General features: G+C 45.9%; 1 protein-coding gene across 1 annotated transcript in view; it reads left to right on the plus strand.

Annotated features, from left to right (window-relative positions):
• Nucleotides 1-24372, plus strand: part of USP34 (ubiquitin specific peptidase 34) — a 3618222-nt gene that overhangs the window by 1751994 nt on the left and 1841856 nt on the right. The window contains exon 35 of the mRNA XM_069608012.1: nt 5380-5420. Coding sequence (XP_069464113.1) covers nt 5380-5420 — 41 coding nt within the window. The remainder of the gene's footprint in view (nt 1-5379; nt 5421-24372) is intronic.

Genomic DNA, 24372 nt, shown 5'->3' on the forward strand with positions numbered 1-24372 from the left:
TCCTAAGGTAGATGTGTGGCATTGTTAACTGAAGCTGAAAGAGTGGCACTACGTCTTCTGGGCAATTCCTTGGACAGAAAAGGTGTGAGTAAAGCTGGGGAAGTGGAGTTAAACGCTTGTGAAGAATATGCAGAAGTAAATTACAAACTGTTGTGCTAAATACTACTGAAAATAGAGAGAAGTAAGTCTTATAGACAGAAGCAGGCTGTTCTGGTGGCAGTCAGGCAGACGGAGGAGCAAAGAGGCTACCCCTTTTTAGACAGTCATTAAAAGGAAGAGTGCCTTGCCTGCCTGAAGAGGTCGAAGTGTGTTGTTAGATTTTGCCTAATAACTCAAAAAATACAAATGAAATTTCACTGTTAATTGCAATTTTAGAATTTGTGGAAATGGTATTGACTGATTGCATTTTATTTTAGTGTATGATCTCAAAACAGTTTTTTGTATTTTTCTGCAAATTGTTTCTGTACTGAACTTGTCTGTTTTGAATTTAAATTGTAATGTCTGAATGAGTCACCACAACATGTACATATTATGTCCGTGGGGTTCCTGATAATTAGTATAAACAATGCTTGCATGCGCAGCTACTGTGTGTTGTTTTATTGACAGCGTGGACGGTCTGAATAGTGTCTGAAGCTGTCGCGGGGATGCTCGGATGTCTCGAGCGCTTTGGGTCACGTAAGCACTGCAGAGTATCGGGATCCGTGTGAGGATACGAAAATTTCCTATCGGGAACCCCAAGGACATAATATGTACATGTTGGGGTGACTCATTCAGACAAGGGCAATACATGTATTGATGACATCAATCATCCTAATCCTTCAGGATCTGTTTGAAATAATTTAACAAGATATATGGTCAAAAACAAAACAACATCTTTTCTGAAAACAAGACATCCATCTTCTGGTGTTCTACATGTGTCCTGACGAAAGCCTTAGTCGGACTACCAACTGTCCGGTTACATCAGTTCACACTCTTTCATTTCAGAGAGTTTAGACATCTAAGGCTGAAAACAGAGTTACCTCTGTCGGCACCTTTCCTAAGGGGGCCTCCTTGACAAATCAACTATAATATATATGTTTGGAAGTCACCTTGTTGTACTAACACCACCTCAAGTTAATGATGAGCTTAATTCGGTTTTGACATATGCAAATTGATATTTGTATTCTTGAAAACTGTGTTCCATGTATTTTTGTTTTAGGTTGTCTCATGTGAAAATATTTTTTTTAAACCAAGAATGGACTAGTATGTCCTTCTTTTTATGATGTACCAGAAAATAAAACTCAATATATTTTTTTGTAAAACCAGCCTTGTTCATATCTTGTGATATGTTTCAGGCAAGATTTTGACCTATAGCTACCTCACACCATCCTTAATCTCCAATCTAGATGTAGACATCTATAGGTAGCTTGTTTTGGAACCTTCTACTGTCCATGTATTCCTGGCCACATCCCACAAGCCCCTAACAAAAAAGTGGTCTTTTTGTGCTCACGTAGCATTGTTCTTCCAAATATACCAAATGTACTGAAAAAGTCCTAACCACATTTAAAGTTGTAATTGATGAAGTCCTAAAGAATGGTATATTGTCATTGACAAAATATTGCACCTTCTTTTTAACTGTGACAAATTATCTTTAAGAAGAGACAATTTATCATCAGAATCGGGATTACCTTAAGTGTTTTTTTCTTTTCTTTACCCGTGGAATTTTGTTTGAACTTTTGCTTTGTTTTGGAGTTGACAAGAAATTGTTCAATACTTTTCTTTTCCTTTGAACATTTTGATGTTGACTTTGAAGCCTGGGGAAGGATCTTACCCAGGACAGGTGAAGGTCATTCGGATATTGTTTAATATTGCTGATTGCATTGTGTTGCTATATAATTTCCGTTGTATGTTTTGTTGTTTAGAGTGAGGCCAGTTTACCTATAGTAGAGAGAGTTTCCTTAGCCTGTAGACTAGGTAGGGAATCCCTCGGTAGAATAGGGCAAGCAAGGCTTTGTTTAAAAATATTTACTTCAATAAAATGTCAAATTTTGAGAAAACTACCAGCAGTAGTCCGCCTTGCATACTCTTACATCCTGTCCCCTTTCCACCATACTGCACGGCGTCCCTTCCTAGTGAAGGGAGACGGAACCTTTATCACCAGAAAAACCTTCTTCCCCTTTAAATTTAGAGGCGCACGGGGGTGAGTCCCTGGGAGCATGTGCTACCCTGACTCTGCCCACCAGTGCCACACCTCAGTCCCCTTTTCCCACGTCGACGGGAACGGGTCGATATCACCAGCGCTCCTGGTTTTGGCTTCGGCCATGTAATTCCACACGCTCTTCCTTGGATTATTCTTCTTCTATCTTTTTGTCTTCTTTGTGTCATTCAGCTACTTGGTCCTCTGGCATCACGTTCCTCCCCGGCACATGTCAACTTCAGCGAGCTGCAGCCGGTGTCTGGGCTGCAGCAGGTGTCCAGCCTGCGAGGGGCTCTTCCCTACATCCGACCCCTACGCTCTTTGCCTCTGCTCCCTTGGCCCCGACCACAGCTGGGACGGTTGTACCTTGTGCGACTCGCTGACTCAACGCGCACTGAAGAACAGGCTAGCTAGGTGGAGGGAGCTCTTCCAAAGGTTGCCTCCAGAGGACTTGAAGGACTTTGTCAGACCGAGATTGAGGCCCAAAGGAGGGCTGCTATTTTCCATAGCACCCCATAAGGGCGACTCCTTTCAGAGAAACCGCCCGAGCGGGAGGAACCATTCAGGTTCTCGCACAGGCACACATACCGAGGCTAGTCGAGCAACCGGCCTCAAGGCCGAGGGGTCATCAGATCCTTCCGGAAGCAGTGCTGAAATAACCAATAAGAAGTTATTTTAATGATTGCATTGTTTTGAGGATGTAATGCTTTTTGTTTTCTTTGCTAAACTGCCCAAAGGGAAATCGTTTGTTTGCTCAGAGGCAGGGCCGGACTGGGCCATAAAGTGGTCTCGGACACCAATGAAAAAGTAGCCCCAAGCTGCAAATGGCAAATCATTCCTTTTCTAGCAGACTGTTTGAGTAGTTCCCAAGGTGGAGTTTTCTGATCAAATGTGATGCACATTATGCATTTTGAAGCATATTTATTCATCAACACTGGCCAAATATTTTAGCCGCATAGTGAAGTAATTAATCAAACTGCCCACATTGGCCAAAAAAGTGGGCCACACCATCATTTTGCGTTTTTGGTTCGGCCATGGGCCTATTGCCCTATAGGCCAGTCCGAGCCTGCTCAGAGGATGCTGCTTAATGAGAGCATAATGGCATGTCTAAGGATTCTTAGAATGAGTGGTGACATTAAAAGCATCAATGTACGGGTACGATCCGATAGAAGGGGCTAGGGCCCTAATGAAATTGTCGAACTGGGAGGCTGCGTGCTCCAAACCCATAGACCACCAATATAGGCCTATAATATATAATGGATAGCAAAAATTGGCTGGGTATTGGGTATCAGCGCTCTTCCCAAATGCAATCTAATGGTCCAATATAATAGGTTAATAAGTCCATCAAGCACAAAGTGCACATGTTCTTGATTGTTTTATTGGTATCCCAAAAAGGGGTTTCTTCAGCCGATGCATGTTTAGACCCTTTGGTTCGTCCTTAAGGCCGTTTGGTCTTTGTCAAGCAACTAAATCCCTATCCAAAATCTGCGCATAGTGTTGGAGCATGTGTATATTATCAAGTACTTCTCACAGACCATATATCATGTCCAAAGTAAAGATTATTTCAACTTTTGGGACACCAATAAAACAATCAAGAACATGTGCACTTTGTGCTTGATGGATTTATGAACCTATTATATTGGAACATTAGATTGCATTTGGGAAGAGCGCTGATACCCAATACCCAGCCAATTTTTACTGGACATTAAAAGCATGGTCATTCTCGGGGTATGTGTGATTTACTGAATGTAGCAAACTCACGCAGAGAGTTTGAGGAACCAAGAGATTCTGCTTTAATTAGGGATTCAACCCGTTATTGAACCTATTACACTTCTTCATTTATCACCAATTGGTCAGTCCACAGACATAAACATACAAGTTGAAATAATCTTTACATTGGACAAGATATCTGGTCTTGGAGAAGTACTTGATAATCTACACATGCTCCAACACTACGTGCCGATTTCTGGACAGGGATTTAGTTGCTTGACAAAGACCAAACGGCCTAGAGGACGACCCAAAGGGCTGAAACCCGTGACGGCTGAAGAAACCCCTTTTTGGGACACCAATAAAACAATCAAGAACATGTGCACTTTGTGCTTGATGGATTTATGAACTTACTATATTGGAACATTAGATTGCATTTGGGAAGAGCGCTGATACCCAAAACCCAGCCAATTTTTACTGAACATTAAAAGCATGGTCATTCTCGGGGTGTGTGATTTACTGAATGTAGCAATAGCAGTGTAACAAGAACCAATTTGGATTTAGCAAAACGAGTAATACAATGAGGAGTTAAGCACACTGTTTAGTATTCCTCCACATATTATTAGCCTCACTGACAACCCATCCCATATGTTGTTTTACTGGGATTTATATTTTGCTCTGCTGCAATTTGAATGGTCTTCAGGCGCTCTTGCAGATCTGAAAGAGAAAAGGTCGAGTTAGGTAGTATTGGAGAAAGGGAAAATGCAAAATAGCCTTGATGTTGCATTGATAGTTGAGCTCTGCATGCAGTTCTCGTTCTACCTGATCAGCGGCACAAGCACTTGAAATATCTGTATCCAGATGCCTGTAGTGCGAGTGTACTTTGTTTTGGACTCTGATATATAAGTTGGTTGGAGAGGGGTAGCATTCTGATGTTTGACAGCTGCTGGCAGAAGTGTTCAAAATGTCATGTGTGGGTGCCTTAGTGGGTATGCGTATTGTGTCTTGGAATGTAGAATTTTAGGGTGTTAGTTGCTATGCAGTCATTTCAGAGCTCGATGGGCATTAGTGCATGCATCCGGTGTGGCCATGTCAACATCCTTAGGAGCCAGTCTGACAGCCATGAAGCAATACCTTGATTGATTACTGAATTTAACACATGTCATGGACCCACATTCCCTGATTAGCTGATAAGAGTTCTAGCTCAATTTGCAGCTCAAGGATTCACAAGCACAAGAGCGGTCATGGAGCACTTCATCATCTGTGTTCGGTATAGCAGCTTGCAGCAGATTAAGTTTAATGCATGTATTTATGCCTGCTCAAAGTTACCTTTAATGTACACTTTCTTGCAATGTCACAATGTCCTCCACTTTTAGATAAAAGCTTTTTAATAGTAAAGATATTGATTGGATTGTATGTATGTACTCTTAGCTTTAGGATATTTTACTTTAGTTGTTAAAGCGTTTTCTGACATTAATCATGTTTTTTCTTCACAGGGTTTTAAAAGCTCAAACTGACCACAGGTCAAGACACGAAGGTGGGTGGACCAGAGTGTTTGTGTTCTCACTATTTTCACCTTTCACTCTAAAATGTTTGTCTGAATCTTTTTTTTTTCTTTTTTTCTTTTTTTTACGGAAAAATTTGAAGTGACAGTATTTTTCATTTTTTCTTTACAGTTGATTGAATTTATTACACATGTCCGTTTAGAAAGTGTTGATTTTCTGTGACTGCTTTTTTAGAGGTAGCTATAGGTTGTAATGCCTCGTGGAACAAGTATCTAAAGGATCAAAGAAAATTATGAGTGAGGAATGCGGCACAAATAATGGGCTTTACAGTAATTCTGCAAAAAATCTCTTCAGTACCTAGGTTTAATTCTAAAAATCTATTTGTTTACCAAAGCGACAAGACAGAGAGAACAAATCTAGCTTCGTCTGCCCTACTCTCTCCTTCAGAGACATTCAAAAGCCCTCAGGAGAATTATAGATGCTCAGCGAAGCTGTACCTGGTTGTGCCTCCCGGTCCAGTTTGCTTGGTGAGGCCTCTGCCTATCAGGCCCCGTTTGCTTCCTTGTTTGGTGGACAGCGTCTCCCTTGGACATCTGCTTCCTTCAATGCTGCGGTAGGCTCTGCTGGGCTGCGCGGCTCACATTGGCGTTGGGTTTCTCCTCCTCCATTCAAGGGTTGTTTGCCCTTTTTTTTCTTGCTCTGATATTCAAAAGGGGCGTATTGTTCACCACAGATTGTCAAGCATGTGGACAGTTCAGCATTACCTTGAGCCAAACACATAGAGGTATATCAGTGTTTCTTACTCCCATGTAGTCAGATAATATCTTGTGTATAGGGAGTTCCCCATGGGAATGGGAGTCATGGCCCCTAAAGGGGAGTGCCTCCCAGTGATCCACTTTCCCAAACTCTGAGGTTGGATTTTGCCGAGTGGGCTCACCTCCCTTGCCTCAAAAGGGGGTGGCTCCCCAAAGGGAAGAAGGGCCAAATCCCCCACATTCATCTCAAAGGCTAGAATTATTGTGGATTGTTGGTGATGGTCTGGGGATGTCCTGTTTGAATATTTTTCCTGTCTGGTAATTGTCTTGTTCCCTATCATTCACACCCTTTGTCTACATATTTGTTGGGTGCATACCATTTGGTATTGGACGTACAGTATATAGCGAGACTGTGTTGTGTCTTTCGTACATTGCACTTTTGTGCAGGCAGAGATTTTTAACAGTTTTTGTTTTGTGAGGATTCTTCAGATGGTGTCATTTCTTCCCATAGGGGAGCCCCTTTCCATGAGGCTAGGGAGGTGAGGCCGCTAACCAATAGTCCCACTAGGAGTGGTAGCATGCAGGATGATCTCATGGAGAGGGACTCCTCTCCTTGGGATAAGGACACAATTAGGAGACGCGTCCGCTTTAAAGTGCAACGGCTGATGTTAATGCCCGAATCTTCCACACACAAGCTCACGTCCGAAACCATGTTTTGTAAAATATCAAACCATCCTAATGTCATAGGTTCAGGAACTAAGAAGAGCTGCTTGAAAACGCTACAATCGAGTTGGAGGAAGGCTTGATCAGCTGCTGTCAATTGGACTGACGTTATGCTGGGGAAGTCCCTGCTATTTAAACTGAACAGCAAAGAAGAACTGAGTTCTTTGTCATCCTCTGACCCGTCCGGCAATGGCCTGTGCAGTTCTGGTATGCAGAGCACTGTTGTACATCAAGGAGGAGAACCTGGAGAGCGAGGAGGCTGCGTCAAAGTCCGTAAGGTGGAGCTTGGGCATCGGGATACTGTAGTGAGGCACGTCTCCGAAATCGGAGATGAACAGCAGGACACCCTGAGAAGCGTCTTGTGAATTCGGTTGGCAACCGGCGCAGTAAACCCAGCGAGATGAAAAGGTGGTTGTGGGTGGACCATCCGGTCAGACGCCAAGACCACCTACGTAGCCTACAGCAGAGCTGCATAGGCGAATGTGCAGAGAGTACAAGGAAGTGTGGTTGTGGCATGACCTGTCATGGGTGGACCGAGTGGTCTGACAACTGCGCCGAGACCCCCAGCAGTAATTGACCGCAGAGAGAAGCAGGCCGTAGAAGCAGCATGAAAGAAGACGCTGAAGTAGAGGGAGAGGATCTGCGACCCCTGATAAAACCAGTGAAGTTCCCTCAGAGAAGGTAACGGGAACAAATACAAGTCCAAGAGGGGGCCGGGAAGATTCAAGTCTGTAAATCATAAAAGAAGCAGATAAAGTTGTAAACCACTTTGCACTGCAATTTCCTGTTCAGTTTCACAAGAGTGTGGTGCTGGAGCTTTGAGAGGAACTCGGGGAGCATCATCATCCTCGTGGGCGCAAGCAAATTGGAACAAAGAAAGCAGAGTGTGTTCTACTCTCATTGAAAGAAATACAACTTTTGTTGAAGGATCATTGGGGGAACCAGATAGAAGAAGGGATTCATTCTCCTGGCCCCATGATGATCTCATAGAGCTGTTTATGAAAAGCTTTGAACTTTTACTTTGTGAAGACTTAACATCCTTTGCATCCAGCAAAAGGGAGTCATTCTCATGAGTCACGATCAGAACCAGAACTTTATTATTATTAATTGTAGAGGCAGGGATATATAGCGTAGGAGCGTTTGACTGTGACAGTGCCTTTTGATCTGGACTTTCACTGACTTCCTGGCGAGCACCCAAGTTTCTTTAGTTTAGGAAGGGAAACCCCATTAGAGTTACGGACAGATGGGTTTACCTTTTCTTAGAATAAAAGTCTATAGCAACCATTATGCAACCACTTGGTCCATCTCATCATTCCTTGTCGCCACAGTTAGCATGTATGGTTCCCTTTTTCTCCCCAACCATGTCACTATATGTTGTGTTCCTATCTGTGATGGTAGACCTATATTAAAGTATAGGGGCGAGATAAGTCTTGAAATGCATAGACTGTGCATGTATTATCGTTTTATTGTGTGCTTCGAGTATTTATTTGAACTGGTACAGGTTTATGTGTGTGTAACATAAATGTATTTCTGAAGATTGTGTATCTGCTTGGATTCATCCATGGGCTCACATCTAGTTCTTGGTGAAGAGTGTTATATCTTGTTTTGATTTTTTGAGAATTAAACTTTGCTAGCATTACGAATATCACAAAAACAGTATAAGCTTTTAACTGAGCCCTTGTCCCTTTCACCCACCACCTAACCCACTTTAGCTGCAGGCATGCAAATTCGGACGCATAACTCAATCACAAAGTACAAACCAGTAACTGTAAAACAGGTAACCGTTAATATTCCCACTATTACTCTTACGTCCGTCCCCTTTCCTCCATACAGTAGGGTCGGGAGACTGAACCTTTTTCACCAGAAAAACCTTCTTCCCCTTTAAATTTAGAGGCGCACTGGTATGTGGCCATGGGAGCATACGCTACCCTGACTCCGCCACACCTCAGTCCCCTTTTCCACATCGATGGGAACGGGCCGATTTCACCAGCGCTCCTGGGTTTGGCCTTGCCCTGTAATACCACGCACTCTTCCCCGGATTCTTCTTCTATCTTTTTGTCTTTTATTTGTATTTGTATTTATTTATTTGCATAGCGCCTCCAGCCTTAGGCAACTGAGCGCTGTTCTTACATTTTATACAGTTTTACAATTAGATGTCAAGTATATTCACACACGAGGCACTAAGATTAGTGGTCGTACCAAAGACAGATACACAGGAAGGCAACATAAAAGTCAGTGATATGTACAGATAATGGTGTAAAATATGCCTTTTACAGTCATACATACAATGATGGTAGAATTGTTGGAAATCCCCTCTTACAATGCTTTAAGGGTTGGGTGGGTTGTGGTCCTGGTCCAAGAACCAGGCTTTGACCTTATTACGGAAGACCATGAAAAATGATTCTGCTCTTATGGAGACGGGAAGCGTGTTCCATTTTTTTGTGGCCAAGTCTGGGAAGCTAACGCCGACTGCTTGTCGTTGGTTAAACCGCGGTATGACAACACAATGTGACTGTGCGGTTCTCCTGGGTCGAGATGATATGTGACGTGCAAAAGTGTTGCAGAGGTATATTGGAGCCTGGTTATAGAGGCACTTATGTGTTAGCGAGAGTGATTTGAGATCTATTGTTTGCTTGATGTTCAACCAATTTAGGTTCTGTCTAGCTGTGGTAATATGATGTCTCTTAGGGATGTTGCATGCTGATCTAACTGCATTATTTTGCATAACTTGCATTTTATTAATATTGAATTTGGAAGTTCCTAAGTAGAGCGCATTACAGTAGTCAAGCTTAGATAGAACAAGTTCTCTAGATACTGCAATTCAGGTACTTGGTCCTCCGGCGTCACGCTACTCCCCGGCGCATGTCAACTTCAGCGGGCTTCAGCAGGTGTCCAGTCTGTGAGGGGCTCTTTTCTAAGTCCGACCCCCACGCTCTTTGCCTCCGCTCCCTTGGCTTTGCCCACGGCTGGGAAGATTGTACTGCGTGCAACACACTGACTCCATGCACACTGAAGAACAGGCTAGCTAGGTGGAGGGAGCTCTTCGAAAGGTCACCTCTAGGGGACTTGAAGAACTTAGACAGAGATCCAGGCCCAAAAGAGGGCCGTTACTTTACATCGCACCCTGTAAGGGCGACTCCTTCCCGAGGGAATGCCCTAGCGGGAGGAACCTCTCGAGTTCTGGTACCAGCACACACACACACACACACACACCAAGGCTAGTCCAGCTACCGGCCTCACAGCCGAGGGGGTCTTCATATCCTTACGGACACAGTGCTGAGGGACCGCAAGGTTCTTTTACCGGGTTTACACCCGAGGGGTTACGCCATAGTACCAGCTCAATGCCCGAAGGGGGCGCCTGTACGCAGCACTACCGGCAACACCGCTGAGGGTAATACCCTTTCCAGATCTAGGCCTAAGGTGCGGGGTAGGCCTCTCGCTCAAACACCAAGAGCCTTGGAGGAGGGCGTGCCCAGGGAGCCAGGCACCACGACTTTGGCACGCAGCTCGACAAAATGGCCGCCGTGCCAGACAACATGGCTGCTCGTCCGATGCTACTCCTAGGAACAGAGAAGGCGGATGAACGAGTTTCAAGGTGGGACATGTGTCAACCAGGTACGTTGCCTACAGCTTATCCATCAGCAGTGTAGGGCAAGTTCCCCCTGCAACCTCGGCAGAGTGTGCTCCGGCCCCAGGAGCCCCCAGCCACTCCGTCAATATCCCCTGCTACCTCTTCAGCCACCAAAGACAGGTTCTTCGAAAAGGTTCCTGGCGCTGAGGCATACCCCCCAGATGGGGGCCATGCTGCGGGATGCAGTCAGGGACTTGCTCCCTCCGGTCACCCCAAAGGCGCCTATAGTCATTCCTCCCACGTCTCCGGTGCCAAAGGCGCCTGTGCAGTCCCTGTTGCCCCTGCCGGCTGCTTCGATTCCGGCTCCCCTGCCTCTTACAGTACAGGCGGTTCCACGCCAGCCTCCGAAGCAGCCTCTGGCTCCGGTCTCCACACTCCGGACCAGCCGGACACTCAGGTGGACACAGACGAGGAGGAGGACCCGGACATGCCGTTGTCAGCGAAGGCCTTCCATGACAGGCTTCCAGGTTTGGCAGAGTATTTGGGCCTTCCTCAACCCGAGGTAGAGCAGCTCAAGGAGGAGGTCTTGGCAGAAGTCCTCACCCTAAGATCCCATACCAAGACGGGTATCCCGATGCAGAAGGACATCATGGCTCTGGCCAAGAAAGGGTGGCTCAAGCCACACTCGGCCCAAACGGTCAGTCGGTGCCTCGATGCCAAGTACAGAAGATGGAGGGGGATACACTCTTGCTGTCGATGCACCCCCAGCAGCATTCTTCAGTGATTGCTGCAGAGTCACTCTACTCTAAGCCTCAGTCATCCTCGGCCACCCCGTCCTCTGCGCTGTTAGGCAAGGAGGAGAAGATCTTGGAGGCGTACAGGAAGAAGCTGTACTCAAACACTTCCCTGCCTCTGTGTCAGGCCAACGCTGATGCCTTGCTGGCAGCCGCTAACCAGAGGCTTTGGTGGGAAATAGCTGACTTCCTACCGGAAGGTCCGGTGCAGAGCTAGGCACGCTTCAAGGCGGGTCTAGGAGAAGCCAAGCTGGTTGCGCAGGACATCATGGAGTCCACCTTTGCCCACATTGATACCTCTTGCCGGGCAATCTGCATCGCCACGGACATGAGAAGGACGGCCTGGCTTTGGGCTACTAATTTTAACTCTGACGTCCAGGATCGCATATTAGACCTTCCGTTCAAGGGTAGTCACCTCTTTCACTATATCACCGACGAGGCATTGGATAAAAAGAACAGCTCGCAAATTGTGAAGTCTTTATCTTTCCTGACAAAGGCAACGGCCAAGGCGCACACCCAGTCGCATCAACGCTCCGACGAGGGGCAGTCGTTTGGCGAGTTCCGGGGATTCCAGGAACGGAGGTCGAGACAACCCGACAGATCACCGAGTCAGCACCAGCGCAAGCAACAGAAAGGGGGTTGAGAGGAGCATGGGCTTCTTCCAGTCCCCCTCCTCAGCATCAGCCTTGGAGGGGAAAAAAGCATGACATGTCCCTTCGGGTCCACAGGTCTCCAGTGGGCGGCAGGCTTGCCTCTCATGTGCATTTCTGGTGCCAGAACTTTGCGGACCCTTGGATCCTCTCTGGAGTATCCACGGGGTACCGCCTACCGATATCTCCCTTTTCCCCACCACTCCCACAGATTGGGACAGCAACTCTGTTGGCGGAGATCCGGTTTCTTGTTGAGAGCTAAGCAGTGGAAGAAGTACCAGCCTCCCAGAGAGGATTAGGCTTCTATTCCTGTCATGGTCATGAAGTCAGGGGCACAGGCACGCAGTGGTCGCATGCACAGGAGACCTGGGTGGACACTCTCCTGGCGCCAGGCTCATGAACAAAAGTAAACAAGAACATCCATTTAACACCAAAAAGCTTTTATCATAGACATAGGACTTCAGATGTATTAACCTTCAACATTCCATCCATTAAGCAGGATGCATTAACCTTGAACATTCCATCCATTAAGCATCCCCAAGTGTATTCTTAGGTGTGGCTGCTAATGGATTGCCTTTGTACATGCTCACTCTCTAGGAGTGGGAGGTAAGCTGGCCCTAATGGGTGTACCCACGATCTCAGCTATATAAACTGCCTCGACCCTCAAGACAGACTCTTCGCGTTATTCTGGAGTTGCAAGCAGTGTAACGCTCACCGTCGCCTGAGGTCAGACTTACCTTTGAAGATCCTGCTTCCTGGACATCCTGCTTCCTGCCTGCATACCTACCAACTGGGGGAAGCTGTTCTTACCTGTACATCTCTACGGCGAACCAAGTATTCATCTTTACACTTTCCAGAACGCCGAAATTTTCATCTTGGCACCGCAGCACAACATACTCAATCTTTGACAGCTGCGCCTGCAAGTCAAAACAGAAGACAAGGTTAGACATCGAAAAAACAGTCAGTTTAAGGTTGCGCTTTGCCATACTTCGTGCTTTTCCTTAAACCATCACTTACCTGCTGTCGAACATTGCGGTAGCATCTATCTTCCATCCGGCTGCGTCTCGCGTCTCACAGCTGCATTTCCATCCAAGGGAAGAAAACAGAAGAGAGACATTATTGCAGACATAAATAGGAGCAACATATAAAGACATTAAACAGAATGAACAGCATAACAAGAGCTCAAGAAAGACTTACCAATCATAAGGAGAAGCATAGTCGCAGCTGGGACTGGACTAATCCTTATCAGGGATCAGTGAAGGAACTAGATCCCATTTGACGTGCCCCTGCCAGAAGTAGCAGGAAGGAGAGCATATCTTCCATAATTCACAGGTGAGCATAATGGGCCGGCGTATGCTCACAGAAACCGTACTTTGGGGTGAAGGGGTCGAGAGGTACAACAATCACAGATTGGTGCACTCACACACTCTTATCTCCACGCAGGAGCAGTATCACCACGTACCACCGCTCACAGCTTTTCTACTGAGGGAAAGGCCTGAAGGGGGTGATCCAAGTTCAGGGAGGGCTGCAACCGTGCCCCAACGCCTCCGCAGAGACCAGGTGAGCGTAACAATTCCAGGATTTCCACCATGCAAAAGTAGAACCAGGCTGGCCTGAGAGATGTATTGGACCTATCCAACCTCAACCTTTCCCTCCCTCTTCAGAAATACAAGATGGTTAAGCAAGCACTCTTTGCAGAGACACTAGACAAGGGAGACTGGATGTGCTCCCTGGATCTGAAAGACACCTACCTACACGTCCTGATTTGGCAGCCACCTACGCTTCAGGATCATGGGCTGTCATTTGCAGTACAAGGTGCTACCCTCTGGCCTCAACTGAGCCCCCAGGGTATTTACCAGACTCATGAATGCAGTTGCAGCCCTCCTCTGGGCCCAGGGCCACCATGTCTATCCATAACTGGACGACTGGCTCGTCAGGGCGAGATCTCCGGAGGGTGTTACCCTCACATCCTCTGCGCTTATGAGCACACTCTACGACCTGGGGTTTACTATTAACCTCAAGAAGTATCAGCTGTAGCCCACGCGGAGCCTCACCTTCCTGGACCTCATCTTGGATACAAGCTTTGAGAAGGTCTTTTCCTCAGAGGACAAGATTAAGGCCATCAAGAGGTGCACTTTCTCACCAGAGCAGTGACCTCGGCTTGGTGGTACCAACACTTACTGGGTATCATGGCAGCAGTCCTCCTGGCGTGCTACATATGAGACTCTGTATGAGGAGGTTACAGCTGCACTTCGCAGCCTCATGGAATCAGGAGAAGGGATCCCAAGCGGAGCTGGTCCACATTCCACCTTCTCTCCACTTGGACCTCATGGCGTGGTCCAGGGACTGCAACCTGCGGACGGGCAAGTCTGCAGGTCACCAATACTACAGACTCCTCCCTAGACGGCTGGGGAGCCACTCTGGACAGCCACAGCGTCCACAGAGTCTGGACCCGGCAGGATCAGGAGTCGCATATTAACCAGCTGGAGCTCAGGACAATTTGGCTAGCCCTCAAAGCCTTCCTTCTGCTCATTGGGGGCAGCACCGTCCTTATCCAGACCAACAACTCTACCAGCATGTACTATGTCAACAAGCAGGGGGGTACCAGGTCCCCTCCGCTGTGCAACCTAGCAGCCAGCATGTGGGAATGGGCCCTGGAAAAAAACTACCTCACAGCCGTCCACCTCCTGGCGGGAGGCCAACTTGGAAGCGAACAGGCTCAGCAGACTGGGAGCAGACCATTACAAATGGCAATTGAACGACAAGGTGCTGCAGGTGGTCTTCCACCCATGGGGCCATCCTCGGGTGGCTCTATTTGCCTCGTGGAAGAACAGGAAGTGCCATCAGTTCGCATCTTGGGAAGGGCTGGGCCCAGGCTCCCTGGGCGACGCATTGCTGATTAAATTGAAGGGCATGACAGCCTATGCCTTTCCCCCTACACCCCTGATCCTCAGTGTACTCGGCAAGTTAAAGGAAGTTTGTCATCTCGCATCATCTTGATAGCTCAGTGGTGGCCGGTGAGACCGTGGTTCTCTGAATTGCTCAGCCTCACGGACAGACCACCCATTTACCTTCTGCTGGGTCCAGCACATCTCCTGTCCCAGCAGGGGGGGGGGAAGGGTCCTCCACCCTGCAGCTCAGAAGTTGGCACTTGCAGCGTGGTTCCTGAGCAGATCACTCTCAAGCACCTGATCATATCACGGGCTAACCTGGAGATCATTCAGGGCACCAGGAGCAAGGCTACCATGAGCCAATATAAGAGTAAATGGAGCAGGTTCTGTCACTGGGCAAACTCGAAGGAGATCGACCTCCCCAACCCCCCTTACGTGCACGCTAGACGATGTACTCTCCTTCTCGGCACACCTTGTGCACTCGGGCATGCAGGTGGACACATGCTGCACCTTTCTGGCAGCCATAGGGCCAACAGAAACTCGGAGGAGGACGTCTTCTCCTCATCCAAACCGATAGTCGGCAAACATCTGGCTGGCTTGTCCAGGCTTTACCCGCCCATCAAGAAGCCACACCCCGTGTGGGACCTCAATGTGGTGTTGGGATGAAGGGGGACTATGGCCACATGAGGTGGGGCTGTGGAAAGGTGCAAACGTATTGGCGGGAAGTCTTGTTGTGCATAAAAGGGGTTCACGGGATAAATAGTTAACTCTCTCTGTGGATGCTGCTCTTTGGGGTGATGCTGGTGGCAGGTGAAGGGAGGGAGAGGTACATGGTAAGGGTGATGTACCTTACCCTTGCAGGAAACGGGTCCAATTGCGCCTTCTGACGAAGCCAGCCAGGATCGGTCTCGTTCCGTGGCTCACGCGCCTTAGGGCTTGCGTTCGCGACGCGACACACATCGAGGTCCCGTACGGACAAGGAATCGAAAGGTCGCAAGAGACGTGTCTCTAGGTCTCGGTCCTCATTTCCAGCGAGACCGAATTAACCTATTGAGGGTTTGGGGCCAGCGTTGACTCGTTCAGCGCTGTCTGTCCGATTCGGACATCAATGCCTTGCCGTCATATCAGACCACTGCACCGATGTCAACGTCAACGACGAAAGCCTTCGGCGATCACAACGTCGAGGTTGTCGACCCTCTCGACGTCAAAGCCTTCAACGCTATCGGCACCTTCAGGGATTTTTTTCTCAGAATTTGCCGTTGGAGTACCCAGACATTGTGGATCCTCCAAGGAAGACTACGTCGAATCTCTGAGGCCGGTTTTGGCCTCCAGGCCCTCTTCTGTCCCCAGACCTGGGTTTCAACCCCCTCTGGATGATATTTAGAGGAGGAAAGGTCTGAGCTTGAGGAGCCTGGTGACCTTCATGATGCTCCACTTTTTATTGGAGACAGTCACTTGGAGGAGTTGAGGCAGTCCCTCCATGATGCAAGTGGACTGGAGACTTCCCACTGGACACTGAATTTGGTAGACCTGAGCCTGGGGCTCATGCAGAATCTTCTTATAGGAGACTCGTGGCGCGAGTCTCGGAGTATCTCGGCTGGTCTAGTCCTCCGGAAGACTTTGTGCAGGATGATCTGACAGACATCTTGGATAAAGGTCCGTCCTCTCACCCTGTTTTCCCATTTCATCTTACCTTACAAAAAAGGGTGGCAGCTGCTTGGCAGTCCCCGGAATTCTCTTCCGGCTGTTAATAAGACCTTGACCAAGAAATACTGCCCTTCCGTTAGCGACCCCAGCTATCTATCTACTCACCCCACTCCCGAGAGTTTGGTGGTTCAGGCGGCTACGGCCACCTCGAGGCAAGTGTCGTACCCTACCATCCCTCCGGATAGGGACGACAAGCGCTTTGACGGTTGGGTCCGGAAGGTATTTTCTGCTGGGAGCATGGCCCGAACAAGAGCTCAACTCAACAGCTAAACCAGAAGAATTAGTGTACCAATTGGAAAAGCTAATTAGACGTGAAATAAGTCAGACTTCATGCAATAACTTTAACCCAGTATTACAAGGCCCATCGCATCCCGAGGGGATTACGTATTGATCTCGAGCCCACCTTATGTAAACAAAATCCAGAATTTGTGAAAAGATGGAGACTCATCTTGGATAAATGTTCACTAGAGTTGATAATTTTAACAATTGAAGAATTATCTAAATCGTTGACGTCCATTGAAGTAGATTTGGAAAGTACCAAGAAGTCCTTATCAACCTATATGAGTAAAGAAGAACTATCAACTTTGTTGACAGAAATAGACACAAAATTGGAAAACTACCAAAGAGAAATTGAGTCTAAAAAAATAAGGACGTTTAGGAGAGATACCCTAGACTATAAATTAGACATTGTGTACTCGTGGAAAGAATACTATCAACCAAAAGATCAACAAAGGGGAGGGAGACCATTTCCGAATAAGAGCAGACCACCACCAGAGACCAGACCATCGTCATCTGAGGCATCAAGTAGTGAAATTGAAACTCCAGAAGTCGCTACTGAAACAGAACAAGTTGAAAGTGAAACAAGAGAAACGGACCAGGTACCAAGCGCGGCAAAGTGTCATCCAGAGAAATCGAAAGCAGTATATTCTTTTTTAGATCGAATCCGACATGACAAAGCAAAAAGAAAGAATCCTCCAAGGAAAGTGAACTACCCCCCCAAAGAAAACTTAGTGGTAAATATCTCTAAATATAAACTGTCCAAATCTGAGATACAGACACTACAGAAAGGGATATCATTTGTCCCACATTATAGTAGTACACTACTGAAAGAGAAAATTGCATTTTTCAAATTGACTAGAAAAATGAAGCTGAAACTATTTTTTGATACCGTGGAAATATCAGACAAACAACAACATTCAGACTTCTTGGAGTTGAAACCCAAAAGCCCTTTCTCACCACCTATACAGAATACAGCGCTGGATACTTTCCAGAAGTTTGTGTTAAAGGATATGAAGAAGATCAAATTCACAAACGGAGCAAGAGGTAATCTCACCTCAAGAGAAAAACAGGCATTGGATCGCTTATGGGAGAACCCAGAGATTATTTTCAAACCAGCTGACAAAGGGTGGGCCATAGTCATAATGGACACCAGTAAATACAAAGCTGAGGTAATCAAACAACTCAATGATTGTCATGATCTCTGCTTCCAAAAGGTCAGGGTTTTCCCAACTCCCTTGGAAGCAGATCCATAACCCAGGTTCCGAGTGCCAACCAGTCCCAATTGGGACCTTTTGGACCCAGTCCTGGCGCCAGTGGCACCAGGCTCATAAATATGCCCAGTCCCAGCTCTGGAAGCGCCGGGCTCATAATGCTTGGGTGGACTTACCTGCAGCAGACCATGCTGCTTACTTGCCTGCCAGTTGAGCCTCTGATCCTCTTCTGTTTGGAACTACTTTTCCTGTTGGGTGGGGCAGGAGCCACTCCCTAGATTCAGAACACTGGAACTCTTCTGGAAAGCAGGAACTCTTTTCTTACCTAGGCGTGGCTGTGGAAGGAGACACCTAAGCACTACAGGAGGCTATTTAAACCACACCCGATGGATGAATCTTGCTTTGCGTTATTCTGCATCCTCTGCAGCAGAACGCTCATCGTGTCTTCTGCATCTGATCCTGGGCCTAAGGAAAAAGGCTTACCATCCTGAATCCAGTCTTCAGCAACACCTATAAAGACAAGAAAGAACAGGTTAGCATTACGGTCTTCAGTGACAGCTCTTCACTTACCTGGTCCATCGGCTGTCACCAACGCTTCGGCGCTGCATCCCGCATCTGAAAGACAAAACAAGGTGCGTTTAAAGACATTGGGGAACTTTAATACTCACGTGCCATTACTCCTTTCCACATCTAACCCAGTGGGTATTCCGGCACCCTGCAACCGCTCCGAACTTGTACCTGCAAAATAAAACGACAGTTAGAGCGCATCGTGAAGCAGGCAACAAGCGCTTACTTACGTGCTTCCAGGCGCTTCTATTCATCACACGGGCTCCATCTTCAACTCACTTCAGCCCGTCATCCGCCATCGCCGGAACCCTGCAAAACAAGAAACATCATTACTAAAGACTTTAAAGACATTAGAATTACTCGAAACTTACCGTTCATGCAGTAAACGACGGACAGCATTCCTCTGAAGTCAAGAGGCCTGCTCCCCTTATCCAGTGAAGAAACTGGTTATAGCACCCTGCCCCGAGGCAGATGGAGAGCACAGCGTTCACTTACCTAAGGTGAGAGCGTTAACCTTTGGGGTTCTACAGGAGAAGAGAAAGGGAAGAAGAGAGAGACATTCAATAACCCAGTTCCTTAATCCCATATTTTCTATCTGCAGACATCTTACCCTTCAAGTCAGACATACAGTGCACAGAGGTCCAGCCCAAAGAGCCAGCCGTGTGTTAAACATCACCTTTGCAGATACGGTATACGCCCAGTCAAGACCGGCGCCTCTACGGGAATCAGGTGAGCGTTACAATGATCAAGACACAAACGTAGACATTTTTCAAGACCCTTCTGAACAAGTACGCGAAATCATTAAGAAGACATTGGAAGAAGCTGAAACTGAAGAGTTCATTACCCATAAAACCAAGAATTTCCTCACGAATACACACCCGCTGATACCAGTAATCTATATCTTACCAAAAATTCACAAAAATTTGATGGAACCCCCAGGACGACCAATAATTGCAGCTAATAACAGTTTATTGGAACCAATTGCTCAATATATTGACAAGATTATTCAACCCCTTGCACAAAAATGTACAACATATATAAAAGATACCAATCAATTTCTGAAGAAATTGGGAGAAGTAACCTTTAATACTGACTCTGATATTCTATTTTCTATGGCCGTAACAAGTTTATATACCAACATCACGCACCAAGCCGGACTGGAAGCTGTAGAATGGATGTTACTCAATACAACAGAACCAGTCAAAAGTGACCATCTTTTCATTTTGAAACTCCTGACGATTGTACTCAACAACAATTTCTTCTCTTTCAAAGATAGATATTTTGTTCAAATATCAGGTACGTCAATGGGGGCTGTGATGGCCCCAAGTTATGCGAATATCTTCATGTCCTACTTGGAAGAAACACGAGTAATCAACAACCCAAGATGGAAATACAAACTAAAATTCCTTACGAGATTCATTGATGACCTATTCGGTGTTTGGAGTGGAGAGGAAGAAGAGCTTTTAGAGTTCTTTGATTTTTATGAACAACTTAGCCACACGTATCAAATTCACACACAAATATAGCCGGAATACTATGGAGTTTTTAGATGTCCAAATATACTTGAAAAACAACAAATTGGAAACAACGATCTTCACAAAAGAAACAGACAGGAACAGTCTCCTTTTGGCGACAAGCTTTCACCCCAGGATTACAGTGTCTAGTATCCCATTAAGTCCGTTTTTGAGGTACGGACGTATCATCTCGGAGGAAGATCAGTACGAATCAAAATCAAGTGAACTAAGACAAAAATTCATCAAGAGAGGATATAATGAGGAAATACTGAATAAACATGCAACAACAGTTAAGAATATCACGAGACAAGAATCACTTACTACAAAAGAAAAGAACACAAAGACAGATTTGATATATGTGACCACGTACTCTCAGCAAAGTAGTACGATAAAGAAAATAATCAAGAAGAATTGGGAAACATTATCCCAGGATGCCACATTGGCTAAATTATTTCCATCTCCTTCACTATTCGCCTACAACAAAAGTAGATCATTGAAAGATCATCTAATCAAATCTGACTTCAGCCAGAGATACAGTACAACAAAAGAAATATACAGAGGGACCATACCGTGTAATAACTGTAGTTCTTGCAACAATGTGATGAAAGGCAAGTCGATTAATCATCCTCATACCGGTCAAAGTATTTTACTGAAACACACCTCAACTTGTGACACTAAGAATGTCATATATGGCCTAAAATGCCCATGCGGACTATATTATATTGGATTAACAACCAGAAAAGCAAAGATCCGTTGGGGTGAACACAAATCTAATATTCGGAATCATTCAGTGAAATCTCCAGTAGCACAACACTTCAATGCTGCCAAGCACTCTATTGCACAAATACAGTTTGTCATTCTAGAACATGTAAAATTACCCAAAAGAGGAGGTAACATCACCAAGTTCTTACAACAAAGGGAAATATTCTGGATCGAGAAACTTGATACAATGAATCCCAGAGGGATGAATTTAGATTGGGATCTGAATTGCTATCTATAGTCATTTTCCTAAAATGTGACATGGACAGTGATTGTTTGTCCAATGAAATGTGATTTTATACGCAGATTTTTTGTGAACCATGAACTAGAGACCACATAAGTGCTCAAATAATAGTGCTATGAGTATTTTGAATGCATAGGGATTTACTTGCAATTAATTAGAATTGAGAATGCGGTAAAACTGTTATATGTATCCTAAAGATTATAGTGTCACGGGAAGTATCTTTAATCCGATTACACACCTGCATCAAGCGATATAACCAAAAATCTGATTAATAATGGGTGTAAAACAAAGAACAAAATAGGTAGGTCGGCTATATATTACCCATTTCTATAATTTGAAATCTAAATTTAGAATCTGATAGCGCCTCAACACAAGACAGCATTACTATGCTTAGAGTTACAGTACCATTGTTGATAAATTACACCTGGACTGGTTTAAATATATTGAAAAGTTTCTAGCGTACATGCTAGTTGTTATACCTATTGACAGATAGGTAATAACAATGTAAACAACACCACGGTTCTTCCAACATGCCGCCCAAATTGGCCCGAGTTAGAACTGATTTAACCTACTCTACGACAAGCAGCCGCGGTTGCCAAGCGACACGCTTTGCAGCGTGTCGGACGAGGAATTCACAGGGAGCGAAGTTCAGCAGCACGTGCACCGGCTCTGAGCAAATAAGAATAGTCCCTCGCGTATGATCGCGCCTGTAACATTGAGCACAGATGCCCCACGTAGCATTTTTAGCTGAGTACTAATCCAAAACTCATTATTATAGATTGACGAGAGAAGTAGAAATTGGGAAGGACCCAGTAAAAGCTGTTCGAAAAAGCCTGTCATTTTATCTTGGAGCAAGTAAGCAACCACGCACACACGATCAAGGTAGGAAACATGTGAAAAGGTGAATAGTCATTAGAATCTTTGATAACCGCATCCAGTACGTTTTCTAAGATCTACTCCTGATGTTTTTTTCAGGGTTCCCCGATATGTAAACAACATATGAGACAGTGGCAGTGACCCACAGACTCAACTACTTTAACAGTGGTGAGTTAAAAATGCAATTCTGTAAAATATGCATCGCTTTTGAGACTCGTAGAAATCAGGTGATGAGCAAGGGGACCCAGCGCTTACCACAGCGACTGTTCCCTCTGCACCCCACCGCCCCATTTACTGACGATAACTTAATGGTGACACACATTTCATTTTTTATTATTACAGCTTTGGAAATTTACCCTGTCTGGGCAGCAAGCTTTTCACTTGATACGAATTCTAAAAGTTAGTTGATTAGTTGTGAGCTAGTAAAAGTGTAATTCTTAGTTTTCAAAAAAATATACAAATTAAAATAATTTGAATATATTTCAATGTATGTTTTACAGAAAAGAATCCAATACTCTTTAAAACCTGAAGAAGGGCATTAATTGCCCGAAACGCCTAGTTTAGAAGATAGGCAACTAAATTTGGAAACCTATCAAGATTATTGGATCACGTGAACAATTAATAATTTGTAACATATGAGAAAAATATGTGAAAGAAATATGTATTGTCAAAAAATATATATGAGTGAATAATATTTTTGTTTGCGATGCATAACTTGAATCTATGAAACATTAATGATTATATGAAAATAAATGTCTTTTTACGTCTATGAAGATGATTAATATGAATTAACATGCACCAATTGAATGTTGAACCACTATGTTTTTGGTAATTGCAAAAGAACCCACAGCAAAATTTGTTTTGCCTTATGCTGTGCCTCAGATTGTACCATCAGGTTTTCGTTGTACCATTTCTTTTCACATTTGTTAGAGTAGGGGTAGCACTCTACTAGCTGGGAGCACCTTGAAAATCCACTTAAGTACTATAGGAGTTGATCTTATTCTAAGAAGAAAGTATTTAACAAAGAGTGCGCTTCTACACACTCCATACGCATGGCCCTGATCGGCCAACTCCACGTGTGCTTTGGCAAGGTTTTCACACACTTTTGCGGCTGAGCATATTCCCGAGGCGGAAGAAAGGGATGGGTTCCTTGCTCTTGTGGAGGACGGCAAGGATGCCATGTGTGAATCCCTTCAGTCAGGTTTGGACACAGCCGATCCATGGCTGCGAACACCATTATGCACAGATTTGCGTGGTTGCGGAAGTCGGTGTTTGCTCCGGATTTGCAGGCCCATCTTCTCAACATGCCCTTTGATGGCACATATTTGTTTGGCAGCAAGGCTGACGAGAGCCTTGAAAGGTTGCCGACCTCAAAAGCTGCGGCAAAATCTTTAAGCGCCGCGGTGCGTCAACCTCCGCCTTTTAGTCCTAGGGGACAGAAGTGGAGGGGAGGTTCCTTTCATTACGACTCGTTTGGTAGGACGAGAGGGGCCGGCAGTCAAAGGGGCCAGCGAAAAAGTACTTGTGGTGGTCAGGGAAATCGTGGTGCCAAAGCCGCAGGCACTGCCACATCCGCTTCCAAATAGTCATGAGGCCATGTCCCATGGTTCGCCGGTTGGGGAAGACTGTCTCAGCATCTCGAATGGCGTACCATTACTTCCGATGCATTGGTTCCAGATACCATCGCCCACGGCTGCTGCCTTTCCTTGCTTCAGCGACCTCACGACAATCCACCGGGGAAACTCTTTGAAGCTTTCGGATCTGCTCCTTGAGCAGGAGATTTTGAGCCTGCTGGAGAAAGGTGATATAGAACTGGTGCCTGTAGCGGAGAGGAACAAGGGATGGTATTCCCCTTATTTTTTTATCCCAAAGAAAGACGGGGGATTGAGACCCATCATGGACTTGCGTTGGTTGAACAAAGTTCTCAGGAAGGACAAGTTCAACATGGTCACTCTTTCTCAAGTCCTCCAGGCCCTTCAACTTCAGGATTGCTTGGTGTCTCTGGACCTCAAGAATGCTTACTTCCATGTGCCGATCCATCCTGCGCACAAGAAGTACCTGAGGTTTGCGGCTGGCGACTCGCACTTTCAGTTTCTGGTCCTGCCGTTCGGATTGAGCTCCGCCCCAAAGGTCTTCTCCAAGCTCATGGTGGTGGTGGCAGCGTACCTCAGGCGAGGGGGGATTAAGGGGGGATTCACGTCTACCCCTACCTGGACGACTGGCTGATCTGGGCGCGCTCTTCCGAGCTGGCGTTGGATCATCTCAGTGTTACCTGCCGCACCCTTCACAGGCTGGGCTTTTCCCTCAATTTCTAGAAGTCGCACCTGACACCTTCCCAACAGCTCCAGTACATCGGTGCTGTGTTGGACACGTCCTTGGGGAAGTGTTCGCCTCCCTTGGTAAGGGCTCATCACATTGTGCAGATGGTGGACAAGTTTCAACA

Source organism: Ambystoma mexicanum, chromosome 4q (assembly GCF_040938575.1).
Source record: "Ambystoma mexicanum isolate Mex_15411 chromosome 4q, UKY_AmexF1_1, whole genome shotgun sequence".
Classification (NCBI taxonomy): Eukaryota; Metazoa; Chordata; class Amphibia; order Caudata; family Ambystomatidae; genus Ambystoma; species Ambystoma mexicanum.